General features: G+C 47.5%; 1 protein-coding gene across 1 annotated transcript; it reads left to right on the forward strand.

Annotated features, from left to right (window-relative positions):
* Positions 1-258: 258 nt before the first annotated feature.
* On the forward strand, positions 259-2,622 carry LOC141730236 (serine/threonine-protein kinase PAK 1-like). The gene is made up of 4 exons (XM_074547666.1): positions 259-425; positions 1,085-1,202; positions 2,046-2,145; positions 2,612-2,622. The coding sequence occupies exons 1-4, from the start codon at positions 376-378 to the stop codon at positions 2,620-2,622; spliced, it is 279 nt and encodes a 92-aa protein (XP_074403767.1). The 5' UTR covers positions 259-375.
* Positions 2,623-23,011: the final 20,389 nt, after the last annotated feature.

Here is a 23,011-nt window from a genome sequence, read left to right on the forward strand (position 1 = left end):
GGCAAGGATTACTTCTTCTGAATCCCAAATGACGCAGCAGAGAGTGTGGTCAGAGGTTTGAGGGTGATAACTGAGACACCGCTGTTACCAAGTGGTCAAGGCAAAATGTCAGTGGCCCCACGTGTCCTGTAACTGGCTCCCAAGGGAGCAGAGAAATGGGCTGTTGGAATGTCAGTTCCTAATTACTGCAGTGCCTAATCACAAGGCAGTTTGGCACAGCTCATCTGTGTCATTGCAAAATCACTCGCTCCATGTGTCTTGTGGTCTCGTGCCACCAACCTCTCAAGTTACTGATTTTCAATGTCATTTTAGGTGGCCATCAAGAAAATACAGCTTCAAGGACTGAGGAAGAACAAACTAAAAGTCAATGAACTCATGGTCATGAAGGTGAACAGGAATCCCAACCTGGTCAGCTGTTTAGACAGGTGAGTTGTGCTTTTGTCCTATGAATGTTTGTTCACGTACTGCAAACTGCAAGGTAAAATCCCACTTTGGTCACTGGCAGAAAAGAGAGCTGTAATTATTGGCTAATTATTATTGCTCTTTTCATCTCCAGTGGATGGGAAGAGATTGCATTTTGTCTGCATGAGTCTTTGCTGGCACATGGTATTTGAAAATTGTTCAAAAATCCGGATGAGTCATGTCTTACTAAATCAATGATCTCTATATTCACAGCCACCACTTTGTTTTGGAGCTTGATTTTATTCAAGTGTCTTCTTACATCCAGGTAAACTAACACGGATTTCCCTTGGATTGTTGCCACTGTTTTCCATTGCTATGCATGCCAGGAGGAGTAGGTGCTTTTTTCCAGAAACACCATGCGTGACAGGCTTTTCATCTGGGCTGTTACTAAACTGCACATTTTGCTTGCTGCCCATCTAAGACATCTCTTTTTTCGCAGCTGTACCTTTCTCCTTGAGACTGCACAGATGGCAAACAATGCACAGCCAAGAGGGAATGTCTATTCCTTTATTTTTTTTTTTTTTTGTCTCAAAGGGATCTGAAAAGAAGAGTGGATCCGTCTTTTCCAAACAGCAACCTAGCCATGTACATTCATCTCCATGCCCTTGTGTCCTTCTTTCAGCTACCTTGTGGGTGAGGAACTGTCCCTGGTTATGGAGTACATGGATGGAGGCACTCTGAGCGATGTCATCAGCCAGACCTACCTGTCGGAAGATGAGATGGCAGCCATCAGTCGGGAGGTCAGCAATCCCATCTGTGTTTCCAAGGCCTTGGGCAGCATTGTCTGGGAAACAGGGGCTCAGAGCTGGAGTGATTTCCTGTGCCAAGCTTTGTTTCTGTGTTGCTGCTATTCTATGGGCAAGTAAAAGCATCTCAAGTGAAAGGCCTGCCAGTGCCCCTGCACTCCCTGTACTCAGTGCCAGTACTCTTATCTCCTGCTGTTGTATTCTCGCTCTGTCTCTTGTATTTGTATTTGCTGTTCTCCACCTTGCCTCTCTAAATGTTTGCCTGGAGTTTGTCTTCACTGCATTCCTTGCCTGTAAAAGCAAAGGTGCTGGTGGCAGGATTTGAAATGATCAGCAAAGAAAAAAGACTCATTTCTCCCAGTCCTCAGCTGGAAAGGATAGTATGCAGCCAAAATGCTCTTTGCTTCAGTAAGGTGACTGGTGTGATACATCCAAGCCTGTGCTGAGGCCAGCAAGAAAATCTTTGCCATGCAACCTCCCACCCAAAAGTGATCCGCTTCACACCAAAGGGAGGGACTTTTCCTTTCCAAACCCCTCCTTTGTCCTCTGCATGGAAAAAGCACGTCCACTGCAGCAGGAGTCATCCTGGCTGGTTGGCAGGGGACAGCCTACAACAACAGGCGCTGTTGCTCTTTCAAAAGCTGACGTGCCTTTCCTCAGAAAGGTCCTGCTCTGCAGTTGTTGGAGCAGCAAGTTCTTCCTCTCAGTGGCCATTACTGTTCTGCCATTACTCCCCATTCCCCTGGAGAGGGAATCTTTTAGGTTCTTTGTTTTCTTTCTTGTGGGATGAAATCACATCACTCATTTTTGACCTCCTGTTTCTGTTTTCTCTCTCAGTGCCTGCAAGGACTGCAATTTCTTCATTCAAACCACGTCATCCACCACAATTTGAAGAGCAGAAACATCCTTCTCAGAACTGACGGTTCTGTCAAGCTGGGTCAGTATATTCTTGGTCAGGTGCAGCATTCCAGGGATGTGGGTGTGGGGCTGCTTGGAGTGACTGCCAGCTCCCCAAAAATGGTGCTGGTGGCAGTGCAGGGACCCCTGCTGCAAGCTGAGGGCACAGTTGCAATGTGCACAGAGGTATAAGGAACCACAAGCAGTTAAGAGTGGCCTTGCTCTGTGTGTGTCCCTTCCAGACAGAGGGAGCTGCAATCTAAAGCTTCAGGGGAATGAAGTCCACTGCTGTGAGCAGCGTTAAGAATCTGGGTTTTTTTGGAAGTGGCCAATTCCATACTCCATTGGCTAAAGCCCCAAGGAAATTGAGCGTGGACAGTTCTCCAGGAGATTCAACAGCACATTCTTAGTCTGAGAGTGGGGAATTTTTTGCTTGGTTTCCTAATTGGAGCTGGCTTTCACGGTTTGTTGTTTTCTCCACAGCTGACTTTGGCCTCTTTGCTCAGCTCAGCCCTGAGCAGCGCAGACGGAGCTCCGTGGCTGGCGCTGCTGGGTGGCTGGCGCCTGAAGTGGTGACAGGTCAACCATGTGGCCCCAAAGTGGACATATGGTCTTTGGGAATCGTGGGCATCGAAATGGTGGAACGAGAAGTTCCTTCCTGGAATGCAACTCCTGTCTTGGTAAGGTGCAAATACTCACTGATCCCACTGTCTTTCTCACCTGTCCCATGCTCTGTGTGCCATTGGACAAAATCCCATTGCTATCTGCTGGCACCACTTCCACCAAGGTCCCCTGCTAAAAATGCCCCTGCAACACATCAGCATCTGCTGTAGCTTTGGTTGTATCAGAAAGGGAAGTGGCAGTTCAGAAACCTAACCAGTTCAGAAACCTGCCAGTTTGGCCTCCAGCCACGCCTGACATTTCCCACTTGTTTTTTGAACAATGTTGGAACTCTGTTTCTGAGGGACAAGAATTTTTCAGTGGAGAGAGTAGACATGTGATAAACATCCTGAGCAATGGAGGTTAGACCTTCCCAGTTTCCATTTTATAGAAAACATAAGAAAAAAAGGAAAAATAAAAGTAAGCAAAAAAGAAAAAGAGAAAAAAACCCTACTACCTAAGCAATGCTCAAGCAGTTCTGCTTGCTTTTTCATTTTTTAAACACAGCTCTTCCCTTCCATTCTGTAGCATCTTTTCCAAATCCTGTGGATCTTCGAAACTCTCAGGCTTTCAAGTCATCTGTACATTGTTCAGTCATGGATGTGGGTGGCCTGGATAAGTTTAGGATGTGTTTTTCTCCGACTGCAGTTAGAATTGTTTGCCAAACCCTTGGCTGTTTCTTGGTACTTTAACAAGTTGATGAGCTTGCAGGCAGGTGCCTGGGCTGGGATCCAACATGGGCAGTTGACACCGGTGCTGTGTTTCTTTACCACAGGAGCAGGGCCATCCCTGACCTGCACAGTTCTAATGACAGGGAGGGCTCCAGCTCCCCACCATGGCCAGTGGCTGAGCTCAGCTGAGAGTCAGGATAAAACCCTCTTTGTCACCTCTGGTGATGTGGGAAAAGGACAGAAAGCTGCATAAATTATTTGTACACAAGGGGAGAGCATTGCCATTTCTAGATTTGAAATTCTCCTTTGGGTTAAAGAGGATAATAGCAAAGTCTCTTTGGTCACCATCTATTTCAGTGCCACAAGCACAGAGTTATCATGACAGTGGTGGGCATTTTTATGGAGACTCCAAGGCCTCTTGCCATGGTTATTTTTGTCTATTTGAGATGGATTCTGCAAGTTGAGGTTTGAATAGTTCCCAGTCAGTGTCTTATATGGTTTCTAAATACCATCTTGCAAAAGTAGAATGAGCTCTCTCCCCCTGACTTGTCAGCGTGTTAGGGCTTGGTTCCACATGAACCACACTGGATAATGATCAGCCGATGTCTTGCCAATCTACACTGTAACTCCTTGGCCTGAGGAGTATCAGAAAGATCTGCTGAGCTCCATGGACACTGTCAGCTGCATGGACGTGAGCATCCTTGGCCTTGCTGAAGAAACTGGAGCTCCATGGACACTGTCAGCTGCATGGAATTGAGCATCCTTGGCCTTGCTGAAGAAACTGGAGCTCAGCTTAGGTTAGATGCTCTTGAGCAGGAGAAAGGCTGGAATCGTCAGGTGTTTCCAGAGGCCTGCGTGCCCAGAGAGACTGAGTTCTGGGGAGCAGCTGGATGTTTCTGCACATCATGGAAGGGGATTGCCAGACAGCTGAAGCCCCACCACAGGCAAACACTCCCCAGCTCTTCTCAGTCAACATTTGCTTTGGGTTTCAAGTTGTTCCCACTTGTCTGTCTGTGAAGATGCCCCTAAAACCACAAGGCAAGCCTCTCAGAACTGGTGTTACATTTCCAGAAATGAAGAAAAGAAGGCCAAACACAAGAAAGTTGCTAAGGTACTGGTTTTTAGAGAGGAATCTAACCCCCTGTGCAGTTTCTTCTCACTGGGAAACGTGCCTGAAACCTGGGCATGAGGGTCTAAAGGCCACAGAGTCTCTTCTGCTTCTTGTGCAGTGCTGCTGAAACTCTCAGTGACCGTGTTTCTCTCCTAGCCCAAGCCACATTCTGGCTGTGACCAAGCCAGAGCCTGGTGATGTGGAGAGCCTGCCAAAACCTGCCATTTGTTTCCTGGCACTTTCTGGGATGGGCCTACCATTCATGCATTGACTTGAGTAGCCAAATGAGTAGAGGGTGACCGTAGGGATGGAACCTCTCCTTCTGATTTGACCATGAAAGGTTTTTCTTTTCTTCCATGTCAGGAAAGCAGAAATTTTCAGACTGCTGAGAAACAGAGCTGCAGGTGGCTCCTGTGTACCCACGCAGGCGTTTTCATTGCAGTACATTTGTGCATGGATCTTAATGTGTCTGTGTTGAAGATGAGATTCCAAAGATTTGTTTCCTTACCTGAGAAATACCTGGTGGATTTCCTTTCTTTCCCTCCATTTCCCATTCTTTTCAAGAACAAAGCAAAAAGCTTGATTCGTTTTGTTTTATGGCAGCAGTGCTTAAGGGACAAGAAGCATTGAAGAGATACTTTTCATGTACTAACCCTTGGATACAGTAGAGTTAGTATAGCAAAGTCCTTCTTCCAAAAAGCCTCTCAAGCTGGTGTGAATCCTCAGGGAAGGAAATGTGCTTGTGCTGATGTAGTTCCCACTAACTAGGTCAGTATATGAAATCAGCTGCCAAGGCAAGATCTGCAGGATGGTGGAAAAGCTTTGGCTGCATCGGGGTTTGGGTTTTTGGTTGGTAAAGGAAAGTCATCTCTGGGTCTCTGCCAGGGCAGAAACTGCCACTGCAGCATGGAGCTTAATCAATGGGATCTGGGAGAGCGGTTACAGGTGGGAAAGAAGCAGGTGGAGCCTGGTGTCTCCTTTTTCCCCAGCCTCAACTCCTGATAGCCACAGGAGGAAGACAAAAGCTGCAGCAGCCCAACTTATTTTCATCCTGCCTGCGTGACTTCCTGAGCTGCTGCCTGCAGAGAGATGAGGCGCGGCGCTGGTCTGCCAAGGAGCTGCTGCAGGTAAAATGTGAAGGGGCTGCAGGTGAAACAGGGTCTCAGGATGGGCTCCTCCTCCACTCAAGGCCAAGGCAGCAGATGAGCCCCCTTCCTCCTCACCTCCACTCTTGCTGCTCTTCAAATGAAAACGGTGAGGAATCCCAGACTGGGCTGGGCTGGCAGGGTCCTGTAAAGGTCCTGTGGTGCAAGTGTCCTGCAATGAGCTGGGACATCTTTAAAGACATCGAGTTTCTCAGAGCCCTTTGCCACCGGAGCTGGAATGGTTGCAGGGATGGGGCACCTACAAGCTCTTGGGGCAACCTGTGCCAGGGTCACACCATGCTCCGAGTAAACATGTTCTGATTAGATCCTATTTGTGTTAAAATATATTCACCCACATCCTATTGTAACTGGCCCTGTTAAAAAAGATGTCCTCCACTTTCCTCAAAGCCACTCTGAAGTTTTGGAAAGTGGCAATAAAGTCTCCCTGGGGCCTGTTCTTGACAAAACTGAGTAACCCCACCTCTCTCTGCATTTCCTGAGTCAGAGAGGTCCTCTGGCTGTTTCTGTCACCTTCTTTTGTAATTTGGTGGGGTGTTCAGTTTTATGTAATGGCAAAAGAATTGAAGTAGAGCAATGCAGGGTACAGAGACATGAAATGGTGGTGGAGGAGGCCAAGGAAGCCAGTCCCAGCCTAGGGGTCAGAGATTTGGTTGTGGGCAGGAGGGGCTGTGGGGGGCTCACTGTGAGCCTCTGAGGGGCCCTGGTTTGTGCCCCCCAGCCCACCCTTAGAGGTTTCTGCCATGCAAACAGGGACAGCTGGGTGGGACTTGTCCCAGCCCCATCTGCTGCCTGGCATGCCCAAGCGGACGGGAACTGTGCCAGGGTTACTGCCAGGCTGTGTGGCAGAGAGGGAACTGCAGGGCCCAGTGCCACTGGGCTGGCCCTGCTGGGAAGGAAGGTGCCATCCAGCACACGAGGGGCAGGGCATGGAAAGGCAGACACTGCTTTCTGTGTCTGTGGCAATCAGCACAGTGCCTGTCGTACAAAGAGAGAGACCAATGAGAGGCTTTGGAGTTTCCTGAAAAGAAGAAACTCCAAGGACAGAAAGCACCATTTCTAGAGCACTGGCAGTGCTAAAATCTCAGCAAGATGAAGACACCTGTATAAATGGATGAGTGGGATTCTGGGCCAGGTTTGCCTGTGATGGCAAAGTCTGCACATAAAGATGGAGGTGTAGATGGTCCCATTGTTCCTCTTCCTGCATCCTTCTAGGAGCAGGAGGAATCCTGTGAAGCACTGAGCTTGCAAAGTCATGGTTCATTGTTTTTTGTTGATCTGTTTTTTTTCCCTTTGGGCAGCATCCATTTGTAAGATTTGCTGAGCCTGCATCCAGCCTGGTGCCACTGATTGTTTCAGTGAAGAAGAGGAAGGAGACAAGAATGTGACAATCACATCAGAACCATTTATTCCTTAACAGGTTTAGAGTAGGATTGTAGGTTAGGACTAGGATTAGGATTAGATTAAGGATAAGGATAAGGATAAGGATAAGGATAAGGATAAGGATAAGGATAAGGATAAGGATAAGGATAAGGATTAGGGTTAAGGTAAGGGTTAGGGTTAGAGTAGGATTGTCTAATAGGACTGCAGAGTAGGACTGAAAATCAATAAAGTTTCTGAAACCACAACTCACCCTGAAGATTCCCTTCCTTCTCACTCTGCAAATAAACTCGAGAATTCCTTCTGAATTGTCTGTTGTTTCTTAAAGGTGGAAACTGAAATAGTGTCTTTGGCATGGTGTGAAAGTGGGGAAGGATCTTCATCATTCATCCTCTCCAGACCAGACTGCCTTTGGAATATGGCCCACTGGTCTGTTTCTGGCCATCTTTGGTACTTCTATTTGAGGCAGAAAGGGCAATGGCATTTGCAGGCAAAAGCACAGGAAGAACCATCTTACGCAGATGTAGGCCTTCAGCTGTGACTGGAGAGCACTGGGGCTCCCTAAATGCAGCTTTGGCTGGAGGAGAGCCTTGCTCAAGTGAGAAAGCAGAAAGATGAGAGAGGGTGCTCGGGAAGGTCTCCTGTGGTGCAGAGCTGTCAGCACCGGTGAGGTGAAAGCAAGCCCGGCCTTGCCTGGTCTGGAGCCCCAGCAGAGCCCTGGCAGAGGCTGGAGCAGCCTGAGCCCCGGCAGAGGCAGGCTGGAAGGAGACCCTTGGAGCTGCAAGAGGCAGCAGCCGGGCCCTGGGTGCCTCTTGCTGGGAGCGGGTGAATCCTCCGCTCTCAGAGCCCAGGTGGCAGCTGGCTGCTGCCGAGGGGAAGCGCAGCCATGCTGGGCACGGCCCGGCCTGGAGGCCATGGCCGTCTGGAGTGTGCCCAGGAGCAGAGAAAGGCCAAGGGCAGCTGCGGGCCGCTGGGCTGGCTGAGGATTCCTCCTCTTCTGCCGGCTGCCCTGCAGCTCCTGGCAAAGGCCAGCAGTGTGTGCAGCACTCTGGGCACCGGGGCAGGGAGCCGGGCTGCTCGGCAGGCTGGAGCACAGGGCAGCTCCTTCAGGCCCGGCTCTTGTGCCAGGGAAGTGAGGCCAGCGTGAGGCAGGGACAGCTTGGCAGGGCCCATCTGCAGGAGGAGCCAGCGCCTCACGCAGCTCTGGGAGGAAGCGCCTGCAATCCTGCAGTTCTGCACTGAGCCAGAGCAAAGGTGTGAGATGCAGAGTGTTTGGCAGAAATATTCAGGCCCACCAGGCCAGCCTGCTTTGTGCTCTCTGGCGCACAGCAAGCGCTGTGCAATGCAGCTCTGAGCTGCTGGGAGAGAGGCACATCAGGGATGTGCCTGAGGCATGTGCTTGAGGAGTAAACTGATTTGGAAGGGGGCAGAAGGGTTTCAGCTGGCAATTTGTGTTTTCTTCATTAATTTCTGAAAGAAAGTCATAATGTGTTGCACACAGGTAGGGTTATTAGAAAAGAAAGGCCTTATAAAATCAGGCCTACCTATTGTTATGTTTGACCAATTATCCTGTCATAAAAAAAACCCCAAACAACATTAAAAGTAGTAGCAATTTTAACTGAATATTTAAAATATAAAAATATAAAACTGGATAGAATAGAATTTGATTAAAATAAGGGATAATTTGTTTCTAATAATAGCGCATAAGCAACAGATAACTGCGGGGTACAGAGTGCAGGCCTCTGGGACCCTTGCCACATCATGTACAAGCTTGCCAAGTGAAGATTTGTCCTTATATGCCATGTGTGAATGTCGTCTCCTCCCATTTTCAATTCCTCACACTTCTACCTCTGCCCTCATTATCACCGTTACCATCATATGCCACCACTTGGTTGGTGGTCGCACAAGTCTTTGGGGGTCGTCTGATGAAGATTTTGTAGTCCTCCTCTGTATCCTTTAATTAACCTTTGGGTTACACCAAGCCAAGACAATGTAAGCCAAAACTAACATAATTACTACATCTGAGTATCAAGGCAATAAATCCCTTATAATTAGCATTTTCCTGGGACGCAACCAGAGAGTTCCTTCTTTGTTAATTTTTAGCACCCATCCCTGAGCTGGCAGCAGGGATCAGGCCTTGCTTGGTCACTTTCATTTTGACAACTTCTGTTAGCAGGTAAGAAAGGTCCAAATGAAACCTGCTCCAGCTGTTTTCCTCTGGTTGATCTTTTTAGGCACCAAAGCTCTGTGCCATGGGTGGCCTGGGTGTGTGCAGAGCAATGCAGCCCCCACAAAGCCCTTGGTTTCCCCACGAGTTGCCAGTTTGACTGCTTCCAAAGGGGAAGAAAGGCAGAGATTACATCCACAGGAGTCCTGGCCATGTCCAATAAAGGTGCAAATATGTGGGGAGATTTGTTAGCAATGATTTCAGCTGTTATGCCAACCCAGTGCCTTCTCTCTTGGTTCTGTGCATTATAGGTGAGTAATGTAATAGTTGGCTCTCACAATTAAGAGACAGATATTATGTGGATAGATATTATGTTCAAATGTAAAGTGCTGTTATTGTAATATGTCCTCCAATAGTCCTCTTTCTTATCCCCATTGTAATAGTCTTGATAGTCAGGGCATTTGGGGAGGGCTGGCTTGTGACCAGCAAGCAGGGTGTAACAACACCTGACCTCCAATCAAGATGCAAGAAAGTAATCTCCACCACTGGACAGCAGAGGCAGAGAAAGAATTGACTGACAAAACATTGGGAGGGGTTAAGGGTAAAAAAAGCAGAGCATCCCTTTTGTAGATGAGCATGTGGCTGCTAGTCATGGAGACTTCCCAGTGCTGCAATCTTTCCTTATACAGTCTTTTCTTAAGGTTTAATAAACCTTTAAAAACTTAAAGGTTGCCACCTTCTCGTAGTGACATCAAAAGGTTGCCTTGGTGCACGGAAGCCCTGAGTATCAGAGCCTGCTCCTATCTGCCTGATTGGGGTTTCCAGGGCACCTACACTGGAGTGTGGATACTTGCATGTATATACCTAGCTGCCCCTGTGGCTACAGACACCCCCTTTTTAGCTGAACGCCTTGACAGGAGCTTTACCAAACCAGTGGCATCCTAATGCTCTTTCTCTTTCAAAATCAGAAACTCAGTCACTAAGAAAGAGCAGGAAGACATGCAAAAGTCAGGTTAGGATACACCCTAACCTAAGTAGAGAGGAAACATCTACTTACTTGTGAAATGTGTCATAAAATAGGCACCATAAGTAATGCCATAGGCAGCAAAAAGCAAAGGAGCAATTCGCTCAATCATTTTAACACTGCCCTGCAAGTTTGCAGGCTGCGCTCACACAGTGGAAAAAGCAAGGCTCCTGTGAGTGTGCAACAGCCCACTGACAATTGCCTCAATCAGAGGGAATAGAATTAGAATGATTGTGAAGTATGTGAATGAGGCTAGTTGGCCAATGATGATGAAGGGGTGTCCTACTGGCTGGCTGCCTACTCAGGTTAGGATGAGGACGTTGGCGACTAGGGTTCAGAATAGGATTTGTGATAGGGGGCGGAAGGGTATTGATCGTAGTTATGTATGTAGTTGTATCGTAGTACGTAGTAGTGGGGTGAGGAATACGACGAGGATTGAGGCGGCTAGAGCTAGTATGCCTCCTAGTTTGTTTGGGATGGATCGGAGGATGGAGTAAGCAAATAGGAAATATCACTTGGGTTTGATGTGAGGAGGGGTGACTAGCGGGTTGGCTGGGATGAAGTTTTCTGGGTCACCTAGGAGGTTGGGGGAGAATAGAGCTAGTGAGACGAGTAGGGAGAGCATTGGTACGAATCCTAGGATGTCTTTGATGGTGTAGTATGAGTGGAAGGGGATCTTGTCACAGTCTGTGAGAATGCCTAGCAGGTTGTTTGAGGCTGTTTCGTGGAGAAAGATGAGATGGACGAGAGTAAGGCCTACAATGACGAAGGGAAGGAGGAAGTGGAGAGCGAAGAATCGGGCCAGTGTGGGGTTGTCGACAGAGAACCCTCCTCAGGCTCATTTGACTAGTGTTTGCTCGATGTAAGGGATGGCTGAGAATAGGTTTGTGATTACAGTAGCTCCTCAGAATGATATTTGGCCTCACGGTAGGATGTATCCTACGAAGGCGGTTGCTACGAGGGTTAGGAGGAGGATGACTCCAATGTTTCAGGTTTCTTTGTTTAGGTATGAGCCGTAGTAGAGTCCTCAGGTGATGTGTAGGTAGATGCAGATGAACAAGAAGGAGGCTCCATTTGAGTGGGGGTTGTGGATGAGTCAGCCGAATTGTACGTCTCAGCATATCTGAGCGACAGAGGAGAAGGCTAGATTGGTATCTGCTGTGTAGTGCATAGCTAGCAGAAGACCTGTGACGATTTGAGTGATTAAGCAAACGCCTACTAGAGACCCAAAGTTTCATCATGTTGAGATGTTTGATGGCGCTGGGAGGTCGATTAGGGTGTTGTTGATGATTTTGAAGATTTGGTGGTTTTTACGAAGGTTGAGGGCCATTGGTTATTTCTGTATGTGGCTACGAGGATGATGAGAATGGATAAGGTGAATGATCCTAAGTAAGCTTTGATTAGGCCTGAGTGGAGCGTGGTGGCAGTTTTGGTTGCTGTAAGTTGTAGGCTGGCTAGCCCCTCTGGACCTACTATTTTGTATCAGGAGAGGTCAAATAGGTGGGATGCAATGTTTTGTCCTCCTTTGAGGAAGTTGGTTATACTTAGGCGGTGGGATAGGAGGTTAAAGTATCCTAGGGATGTTGACAAGTTTGAGAAGGGGGCTTGTTTTGTGAGGATGAGAAAGCTTTAGCTTGGACAACAGAAGCAGGAGCCTCATGAGGGACCTTCCGCATCTCCTCAGTGCATCCAAATGCACAGATTTGAGCCACTTTTGGAAATGACTTTTTGTTTCTTGGGGTTTTTGGTTTTTTTTTTTGTTTTTTTTTTTTGTTTGTTTGTTTGTTTGCTTGGAGGAAGAGGCTGTTCATTTTCTTCTTCTCCCAACTAAAGTTTTTTTCATGATTATTTTCTGCCCTTTTATAGCACTGGGACTGGGTCTGCTAGAATTTTAATTTCCAAGGTATCACTTCTGGAGAATGCTGTAGTTTTGCATGAGAACACATCATTCTGTGCAGGGACCTTGGTGCACAAGAACTGTTGTGGTTCCAGGCCAGTCAGTATGGCCTTACAGATCACTTTGAGCTTAGTAGTGCTCATGCCTTTTTGCAGCCCAGGGAATCAGTGTGTGTTGTGTTTGGGAATTGAGCAGGAGGTCAATGCCCTGGCATTCCAGCAGCTCCTCAGAGGTCACAGGAGCTGGAAGGGGCTGGGCTGCATTTCTGATTCCAGCCACTTCAGCACCATCAGTGTGGTCGAGTCCAAGAGAAGAACTTGCCCAAGCACAGATGCACAAAGAGTGCAATTCCCAGTGCAATGCTCTGGGTCTGATCCCTTTCTGTAAGGACCTACATGCTCCACATTCCCTAAGAGTGTGTTTTCTTGAGGCAACAGGAGAGCAATCCCAGGATTGTAGTTGAGTGTGGCACTGGCTACCAAGTTCTGATATCTGTTGCAACAGAGAGGACAGTAAAGAGAGATTTCAGTAATGAAATCTATCTATCTATCTATCTATCTATCTATCTATCTATCTATCTATCTATGTAACATTTACATAATTGCATCTTCCTGGCTCTGGTCCAAGGCAGTTGGAGGTGCAGAGCTCACCTAAAGCATCCCTTTCTGGAGAGGATTAGAGACATGTTCCCTCAACCGATTCTGAGCAGGCAGAGATGTTTCCCCCTCCAGATATGGTGGTTTTTCCCTTCAGAGTTGTTTTCCTCCTCTGGCCTCTTGTGCCCTGAAGTCTCCAGTTAATTCTTTAAATTTCTGCCTCTCCTAGAGAGGTGCAACAATTCCATGTTTAGGTGGTGTTTGGTGATTCTGGTCACACATGTATTATGTGACACATGGTTTCCTTCACTGGCATCCCCAGGGCTGTGTAAATGCATTCATTCATGGGGCCTTAGGAGAGTCTTCTCTTTCCCTCAGCAGCAGCAGCAGCAGCAGCAGGGAGCGGTGGCAGGGCCAGGAAGAGCAGGAGGTGGCTGCCCTGGCCCTTTGCTCCCGGGCCCCAGGCCAGGAGGGCTCTGGCTGCAGCAGGGCACTCTTCGGGCAGCCCCTGGCAGCCTCTGCACGGAGCACAGCACACTGCCCCTGCTGGTGTCACTTTTCTTCAGCAATACCCTAGCTCCTCTTCACAAAGAAAAAACTCCAGCAATCTAAAAAGAGATCATTCAAGTACACTTGTACACTGCTACCTGCCTTTGTATTGTAGTCCAGGGCATGTATTTTTTGGTCTATAATTTCATGATTTTTATGAAAACATGCATTCGTATCTTCACATTTTTGTGGTTTTAGTTATTCATATACCTAAAAACTCCATTTTAAACTCTTGATTTATTGCAGTTGGTAATTATGAGGTAGTGTATTTTAAAATGTCAAAAAACAACACCTTTTGGGTAGTTTTTCTCACTCTTAAAAAAAAGAAAACCCATACGCCATTTTAGTCTCTGTCTATCCAAGTTGGTTAATATCGGCCTATTTTAATCAGGGCTAGTATACTTTTATAGGATTTAGAGAGGTCCAATGAAATGCACACCAGTGATTCCTCTTGTGGAATATCATGGCCCTACCATAAATCCTCTATTTACTTTTTTTTTTTCTCTCATTAGCTCAACTGCAAAAACATGTTTAGTTGCAAACTTACACAAGATGAGCAAAATCAAAATAATGTGATTGGCCTTTGGGAGCTCCTTGCTGATCTTTCTGCTTCTTCAGCTGAGCAAGGCTCTGATCCAGGCAAAGAGACTGCACTTAGTGCTACACAATCATTTGGCTGGAACTCTGCTGATTTCTAGGAACAGCTGGAGGCCTCTATCTCCCCAGGATGTTTTGGCTGAGCCAAGCTTTGCTGGGTTTTGGCTGCAAATACCATTGCCCTTGCTTTCTTATATCCACAAGTACCATGGCTGGGCAAAAATTGCCACCAAAGGCACTTTGGTCTGGAGTTTGTGAATGAACAAGAGCCTCATCCACTTCCAAACCACATGAAAAAAATCATGAAAGAGAACTTCCCATCCTTAATGATCAACTGACAATTCTCAAGTGGATCTAGAGCATCGGAATGAAAAGGAAGGCAATCTTCCCAATGGAGATGTGCTTTCAGGAGTTTTTCTTCTGACTCCCAGTCACAGCTGGCACTGGAAAAAGTCACATCTCTGCAAGCGTCAGTGTCTTCTGTCTGCCATCAGTTGTTTTGCTGCAACAATCAGAACAGGCATCAGGCTGGAGAGAGGCTCAGCTGATGCTAGCAATAGGAGCTGCCCCAAGGAGAAAAAAGACATGAACTTTTACCTCCCAAACCCATCTCCCCAGAGGCTCAAGCATGATTCCTCTGGTTCCCAGAAATACAAAGAAATAGGGCTGAGAAGACCCTTTGCAGCTATGTGTTCATGCCCAAGACTTTGCTGATGCCATTTGGGTTTGGCCTTTTTTTCTTTTCTAACTTTTCTGTATTCCTTGCACATCAATTTACAGTTCTGTAGGCTGCTCGATTTGTGATTACTTTTCCCAGTGCTTTTCCGTGGCCTTTGCCTAAGCAGAAAGACAAACTTCCATAGCTCCAAGCGCCGGGGGGTAGAAGGCCTCAGTGTTATCTTGGTTCTTCCTGGGACAGATCCCTCCAGGGAGCTGGTGGACTCACCATCCCTGCAAGCCTTTACATGAAGACTGGATGTGGCACTCGGTGCCCTGCTTTAGTTGAGGTATTAGGCCATAGGTTGGACTCGGTCATCTTTAAAGTGTCTTCCAAGCCAGTGATTTTGTGATTCTGTGACTGAGGCAGCTTTTCCTGCAGCCCTGGAAAGGGCGGCGGGGGCCCTTGGCCAAGGACGGGGATCAGGGCTCATGGAAAAGAAGCAAAGGGCTCAAGGCGAAGGCTGACAGGGCAGAGCTGCCCCAGCGCGGCCCAGAGCGAGCCTCATGTCCTCCTCCTCACCCTGCGCCCTCTGCGCTGCCCTTTGCGGCGCCGGCGGCTGCTCTCGCTGCGGGGCTCCAGGGCGTGCTGGGGGCCGGGCCCCTCGTCCTCGGGAAGCGCCGCAGCCTCGAAGGGGAGCGGCTGCTGCTGCGGCCGGCAGGGGAGAGCTGCGGCTGCGGCCCCGGGCACGGCGAGCTGCCGCTACGGCCGGCTCCTGCCGCGGCTCCTGCCTCTGCTCCTGCCCTGTGAGCACAGACACGGCCGAGGGCTGCCCGGCAGCTCCGTGCCGCTCCGCAGCGGGCCCGGCCGGGCTGCTGCTCTCTGCGGCCTCTGCCCGCCGCTGCCGGCCCCGCCGCGCTCCTGCCTGCCTCTGCCACAGTCGGGCCCACACAGGAGGCAGCACATTGCGGCCGGCTCAGAAAAGCAGGAAAAGCCCTGCCCGCAAACTGCCCGCCACGGCCCCGGCCCCAGAGCACAGGCTGCCGGCGTCCTCGCAGCTGCGAGCCGGCCCGGGCCGCCTGCCGGCCTCGGCCACAGCTCCCGCCTGTGTCTCCATGGCCACGGCTGCTCGGCACGGTGGGCTGAGCACAGCCAGCGCCAGCAGCAGCTCCTCACGGGCCCAGGCTCCGGGCGCTCCGAGCCCGCGCAACCCCGAATTCCAGCCCTGAGGGGCTTGGCGTCCCAATGCATCCCCTGGGGACAGCAGAATCGGCTGCTGAGCTCAGCCCATGGTGACACCACCAAGTGTCCAATGGAAAATTCACCAAATCCTTATCCTTGCATGGTGCCTGACAGTCTGAAGCAACAGCCAATTACAGATCATTGTATACATGTGGGAAAAGATTTTTGCATTAAAACAAAGAAGAGTTATCTAAAAGGAGGGCAAGAACAAACAACAAAGTTATTTGGACTCATGCTTCTTGTGTCTGTTAAAAAGGCCAAGAAAATGCACTCCTTGCTCTTCTGACACAGCTCTCTGTTCGTGATGTGGGAAAGCAAGTGCTGATGATGTGCAGGAGCTGATGCAAGAGGCAGGAAGGAGGATGCAACAGGCACAGTGCCAAGTTCACAGAGGGATGATCTCTGGCAGTGGCACTGAAGGAGAAGAGTTTGCAGGCAGCACAGAAAATGGCTCTTTGTTTCACCTCTTCTTTCAGTGCTGCTAAGAATGTAGCCTGGAGCAAGCTGGGAACACCAGAGCCTGGAACCCTTTCCAGGCAGGGCTGCATCAGACACAAACCAGACGGGGACTGAGTGAAATAAACAGGGCCAGGAGACTTCTTCTCCTTTTTAATGCCTTTATTAAAAGTGATCAGCTCAGGATTGGGCGTCCCGGCAGGGCTCCAGTCCCCGTCGCGTCTCCCAGGGCGACTCAGAGGAGGAGGATATGGGCAGCTCTGTCCACTAGGGGCAGAGCCGGGGGATCCAGTCCTCATGGGAACCTTTTAGGGCTTGGTGTCCCCGTGAGGTGTTGCTTTGCCTGGCTCGGTCCTGTCTGGTCCCGGCGTCCGGACGACTCTCTGCTCAGGGCAAGAGGGGCTTCGAAGGTGTTCAGCATCTCTGCAGGCTCAGCACTCGGCTCCTCACATCCAGACATCACTTTAGTCTCTCAACTCTTATTTGGCTCGTTGTTTTTGGGGTTTTTTCAGTGCCTCTGGAGTCGGGGTCCCACAAAGCATTCTGGACTTTGGAGTCACTTTGCATAACTCCCCCCACCCTCTCAGGTGTCTTCTCTATGCTGGAAGAGAGCACTGCCTCGGGGAAGAGCAATCTACCGCACCCAGCCAGGCTTTTTACTAATACAAAAGAGGAGATAAGCCATAACGACCCGGTATTACAATAACAAAGCACTAAGAATCCTGGCAGAGCCTGAGACCTGGCTGCGTCCCTGCAACTCTTTCTCAAAAAAAATATTAACTGAATTTTTGTTCATAACAGTCCCCCCTCTTTTTCTTTGATCGAGCTTAAATTCTTAAGCTCGCATCAACTCACAATTTTTTGTTTTGAATCTACTATAAATCTCTTGTGCACTTTGGTAATCATGGTTACTTAACCTCATTACTTTTCTTGGTTTCTCCAGGTTGGTTTGTACAGCTAATACTGTTTTACTAAAACAGATAAATAAGCATAGTAAAAAAAAAACAATCCTCCAAGTACACACACAGCAAGAAAAACCACTCTTTCCCATACATATTTTCTGAAAATCTCTAAGTTCTCCCACCCACTGGGATCAAGTGTAGGAGTTGGATCTTGATTATTTACACATGCCAATCTTTTTATTTCGTTTGAAATGTCTCTAATAATTGAATTCTTTACTTTTAATACTGCCTGGAGCCGGATGACTTTGTTCAACACAGATATTGGGGTCCGAACTTGGCTTTTACCATTTTGGATTTTCTCAATTTCTATTTCACTTTCCTGGTTTTGTTTAATTTCTCCCAAATCATTATATATAGGAACTCCTAAACTTGATCCAGTTTCTCTGGGTAATAAGAAAATTGGTTTTATCACCCTAGCAATGCAGTTGCCAGATGAGATCAAACTTAGGGGTTTAGAGTTCCCCTGAAATGTGTTCCAAAACGGGTTTATCTCTTTTCCAGTACACTCATCTAAATACTTGTAACAAACAATTTTTCTTACTATTTTCACCATTTCTTTGCTTTTTACTAGATCTGCTGAGCTTGTTTCAGCAGCATCACATTCAAAGCACAACCAGGCTTCCTCTATAGGGCACTCTCCTAGGAGTGGCTGCCTAAAAGTGGCAGTATACTGGGCTATCCAATACACTCTCTTATTTTTCTGATAAAGGACCAAGTGGGAGAGGTTAACACAATCAGGGTTAGAACTGATGTGGACTCTCGACAAGGAGCTCACTTCCTCCTCATAGAGGGGTTAGTAGCACTCACTGCACGGCTCAGCTGGGCTCCCCAGAGCACCACCAGCAATCAGAGCCATCAGTACCACCCTTCCCAAGAGTCCGGTATGGGTCATCTTGCGCAGCCTGCCCACCCGGCCTTGCCTCTTGGGGAATTTTTTTCTGAGGAGAAGCTTCCAAGCTCTTTAGAGTCCCTTCTACCCGCTTCTCTGGTTAAGCCTCTCTTGGTCTGTTCCCTAAAAATTTTAGTTTCCCCCCCAGGGGAGTGTTCTGTAGAGGGTTAACCTGGAGTCTTTAGAAGTATATTGGGGAACTTAAACTAGAATTACTTATTTACAGCCTTAAACTTTTTACCAACATAATTTACACAAAACAGTTTTGAAACATTTTAAACAATATTAAAACTCTGATACCAATTTTCCTCTATACAGTCCAGTCTTTTTGACTCTTCCTCCTGAGAGTCAACTTTAAATCACAGTATATCCAGGTGAATTAACTTGTGATGTGGATGAATCCTTATCCAGTGCCCGGAGGTGAGTGGTGTGGACTCTGGCTCAATGCCAGAGGGAAAAGCTGATGTTGTTTCTGGTCCCGTACCTGGGGGTGAGACTGGCCCCTTTATTCTTGTAATTTGTGTAATTCTGTTAGCACCGTCCGAGCCAGTGCTTTATTCAAAAACACCCGTCCGTCTGAGGTTAACCACTCTCCCTGTTGTCCTTGATGTAACCTTAAATCCTTTATAACTTCTAATTCTTCTTCACTGAATACAGGTTCTTCCCTTTTTTTCCCTTCTTCAGGTGTCATTTTTGCCTTTAAAATTTTTACTGGATTTCCTGGTTCTAAAGCTGCTTCTTTGGCTATCTGATCAGCCAGTCGGTTTCCTTTAACTTCAAAACTGTCTCCTCTCTGGTGCCCCTTTATATGGACCACTGCTATTTCTGTAGGTTTCTGTAGAGCTTCTAATACTGATCTAACTAGGTTCTCATGGGCTAAGCTTTTTCCCTTCGAACTTAAATATCCACGTTCTTCCCATATTTTCCCAAATGTGTGAACCGTCCCATACTCATATTAGGAGTCCGTATAAATAGTTCCCCGGTCCCCCTCCAGTAAATCCAGTCCCCTTTTCAGGGCATAGATTTCGCAACTTTGGGCTGACCAGTTTGGTGATAGTTTCCCTTTTTCTGCAATTTGTAATGTTTCTCCATCTATAATGGCATAACCTGAAGCTCTTTTCCCATTTACTACCCTTGAAGAGCCATCTATGAATAAGCTTTTTCCAGTTGCTAGAGGCTGATCTTCCAAATCTTCTCTTACTTTTGTTTGGAGATAAACCAGTTCAAGACAATCATGTTCTAAATTCTCTATAGGCTCTCCCATTAGGAATTGTGCTGGATTGAGGGCATTTGATGTGATAAATTCTAAGTCCTCTGTGTTCATTAGTATTATCTCATATTTTAATATTCTAGCATCGGTTAACCACTGCTGAGCCCTCTGTCTCAGTACTGCCTTAAGATCATGAGGAGTATGCACTTTAATTTTTCCTTGTAAGGTCAATTTTTGAGTCTTCTCTATCAGGACTGCAGTTGCTGCTACTGCTTGTATACAAACTGGCCAGCCTCTAGCCACTGGATCTAACAATTTGGATATGTATGCCACAGGTTTCCTGCTCCCTCCCCACTCTTGGGTTAATACTCCATAGGCTATACCTCCTTCGGCACTCACAAACAGGTCAAAGCCCTTCCTGAGGTCTGGTAAGCTTAGGACCGGGGCAGAAGACAGTTTGTTTTTTAAGTTTTCCAATTGTTGATCATCTTCAGCTGTCCAAATTAGGGGTTCTGGATCCACTAGCTTATTGTACAGAAATTTCACACTCTGTGTATATTGATCTAACCATAACTTACAATACCCGAACAAGCCCAGGAGTTTTCTCACATCTCTTTTCGTTTTCAGGGCCGGGAGAGCTAAAATACCTGAAATTCTGTCAGGGCTTAGTTTCTTATACCCTCCCTCTATTATGTGCCCCAAGTATGTTACTTCTGATTGCACAAATTGTAGTTTCCCTTGGGAAACTTTTAGTCCTTTCTCCCCCAGAAAATTCAAAAGCCTAATACTAGTTTGTCTGACCTGATCTTTTTCTTTTCTTGATACCATCAGGTCATCAACATACTGCAGGATCTGCACTTCTTTTTCAGGGACAAATTGTTCCAACAAACTCTCTAAAGCTTGTCCAAAGAGATTGGGGGATTCGGTGAACCCCTGTGGTAATCGGGTCCACCTTAGCTGTTGTCTCCTCTTTGTACTCGGGTCCTCCCATTCAAAGGCAAACCAATCCCTACATTCTGTTGCCAGAGGACACGCCCAGAAAGCATCCTTCAAATCTATAACAGTGAACCAAGCATGTTCTCTTGGAATTCTGCTTAGGAGACTATACGGGTTGGGCACAACTGGATGTCTGGCAATGGTTCTTTTGTTGACTTCCCTTAAATCTTGTACCAGCCTATATTTCCCTTCAGCTTTCTTAACTGCCAGTATAGGGGTATTATGTGGTGACATGCAGGGTTCTAAAATTCCCTCTTGCAACAGTTGTTCAATGACTAGAGCAAGCCCCTTCTTTCCGTCTAGGGAAATTGGGTACTGTTTAACCCGTATGGGTGAGGTATCATCCTGCATTTTTATTGTTCTCGGTGGAATGTCTAATAAGCCTCTCTTTCCCCCTTCAGCCCATACCTCAGGATTTATCTCTGCAACATCTCCTTGAGACAACTTCATCACTTGTACTACCATCCTCCCTTCCCTTGGGACAATCCCAACCCCCAAATGAACTTGCAGATCCCGCCCTAACAAACTTTTTTCTAAGTCAGGCAGATAAAGAAAATTAGCTTCACATTGCCTTGAGTTCCCAATTATTTTCACTTCTTCAATCACTGATGCTCTAAATGGTCTCCCCTCCACACCCAATACTTCACAAAATTTTCTCCCAATTTCCATACCTTTTGGTATTTTGTTGAGACAGGACTTATCTGCCCCTGTATCAACCAAAAATTCAAATTCCTCATTTAGGGGTCCCACTTCAAAGTTTACCAAGGGCTTTTCTAGATGTTGCATCAGGTCCCTTATATTAAAAAGCCCCTGGCACCCCTAGTCCTCCCCCTTAAGAATCCTTCCTAAATTATCTTGTTCCCTGGCTATTGCCTCATTGAGACTGAGCTTTCTACAAAACCTCCTGATGTGTCCTGCCTCCCCACAGTAATAACACTGCCGTCCTCTCAAAGGGGCTTGAGGTCTTTCAATCCTTCGTGCACCTGCCAGTACTGGCCTGTCTCTGCCTCCTCCTGGTGGTGGACCCGCCCCCCCCTGCACTTTCCCTAGCTACAGCAACCATGATCTTAGCCTTGGCCTTTGCTTTTTCTTTCTCCCTCCTTAAATACACCTTCAATGCCTCTCTTAATAACTCATTTATGTCCTTCGCTTGCCACTCTTCCATCTTTTCCAGTTTCCTCCTTATATCAGGCCAAGATTTGGTAACAAATTGGACCTTTAGTAGCATTTGACCTTCTATGGTGTCTGGGTCAATTCTAGAGTACAACTGGAAGTTCTGCCTTAGGCGATTAAGCCAGGCAGCAGGAGCTTCATCTTTCTCCTGTGTACCCTCAAATGCCAATTGGGTGTTAGTTCCTTTGGGAACTGACTCTTTGATCCCCCGTATTATCAAAGACCTATATTCCATCGTGGCCTTCGTCCCCTCCTCCTGGTTAGGGTTCCAGCTGGGATCCGTTAGTGGCAATTTCTGTTCACCTGATGGCACCTGGGGTCCTGGATGGTTATCTTTCTCCCAAATGCTTATGCCAGCCACTCTAATCATCTGAACCTCTTCTGGGGAAAATAATATACTCAGGATGGAATTCATCTCCCCCCAAGTGTAGATATTTGGACCTAGAAATTGATCCACTTGGTTGGCTATGCCCACTGGGTCCTCAACTAAATGCCCCAACTCTTTCTTGAATCCTCTCACCTCAGAAGCAGTTAGGGGAGCATTCACAAAGCCAACACCTCCCACTACTCCTCCCATAGGAACCTCTCTGAGGGGAAAGAGTCTCTCTGCCTTGGAGGTCTTGGATCTGGTGCTACAGTACGGCCCCTCTTCAGATGCCAAACTACTTTGAGGGATATCTGGGTTACCCTGAACTTTCTGCCCATCAGCAGGTGTATTTGCTGATAGCTGTTTATCAGGCGAGGAGACATTTGTGCCCCAACTAGGAGGAGGTAAAGGGACAGCAATAGGAGGGGGAGAAGAGCCTGAGTGAATATTAAGTGGAGCTGGAGAAGGGGTGGAGAATGCAGCAGGTGGAGTAGGCACTTGTGGTGGTGCAGAAGGAGCTGGAGGGGATACTGGGTTTATCATAGCGGAAGCTGAAGAGGTAGAAGGAGGAGTTTGAACAGGTGGTAGTGAGACGGCAGCCGGGGGAAGAACCGGACCTGCCATTTGAGGTGCTTGAAGAAGAGGATTATAAGGTGGAGGGGCAGAAGGAGGCAGATAATCCAGGGGATCCCATCTTTTACTCCTCCTATCATCCCCTCCTTCATTCCCCTCTTTCTTCCTCTGTACCTTACAAATTCGCACCCCTTCATCCCCAGCAGTGCTCTTTAACCAGCAAGCTACATACAATAATTGCTCAGGATCAGTATCTCCTCGAGCTGTCAGATAATTATTTAATTGTTGGCACATCCACTTATCCTTCGTCCCACACCAAGGCCATCCTCCTTGTAACTCTAATTCTGGCCACACTTCCATACAATAATGGATCATTTTAATTTTATCTAATCCCTCCGTGGCCTCTATAGAATCCCATTTTACTAACAGTTCTCCTAAGGGACTATTGGGAGGTATGTCCCTCAGCCTCTTGCTGGTCTTTTTACTATTACACCCTCCCATTTTACAGGTCTCAACAGTAAAAAATCCCAAAGGTGCCTTTACTGAACGGTAATTTCAAAAAGAA

The sequence above is a fragment of the Zonotrichia albicollis genome, chromosome 9, assembly GCF_047830755.1.
Source record: "Zonotrichia albicollis isolate bZonAlb1 chromosome 9, bZonAlb1.hap1, whole genome shotgun sequence".
In the NCBI taxonomy this organism is placed as follows: Eukaryota; Metazoa; Chordata; class Aves; order Passeriformes; family Passerellidae; genus Zonotrichia; species Zonotrichia albicollis.

Coding starts and splice junctions, on each gene's coding strand:
- LOC141730236 (XM_074547666.1), top strand. CDS start 376: ATGGTCATGAAGGTGAACAGGAATCCCAACCTGGTCAGCTGTTTAGAC. Junction 426..1,084: donor CTGGTCAGCTGTTTAGACAG/GTGAGTTGTGCT, acceptor TCCTTCTTTCAG/CTACCTTGTGGGTGAGGAAC. Junction 1,203..2,045: donor TGGCAGCCATCAGTCGGGAG/GTCAGCAATCCC, acceptor TTTCTCTCTCAG/TGCCTGCAAGGACTGCAATT.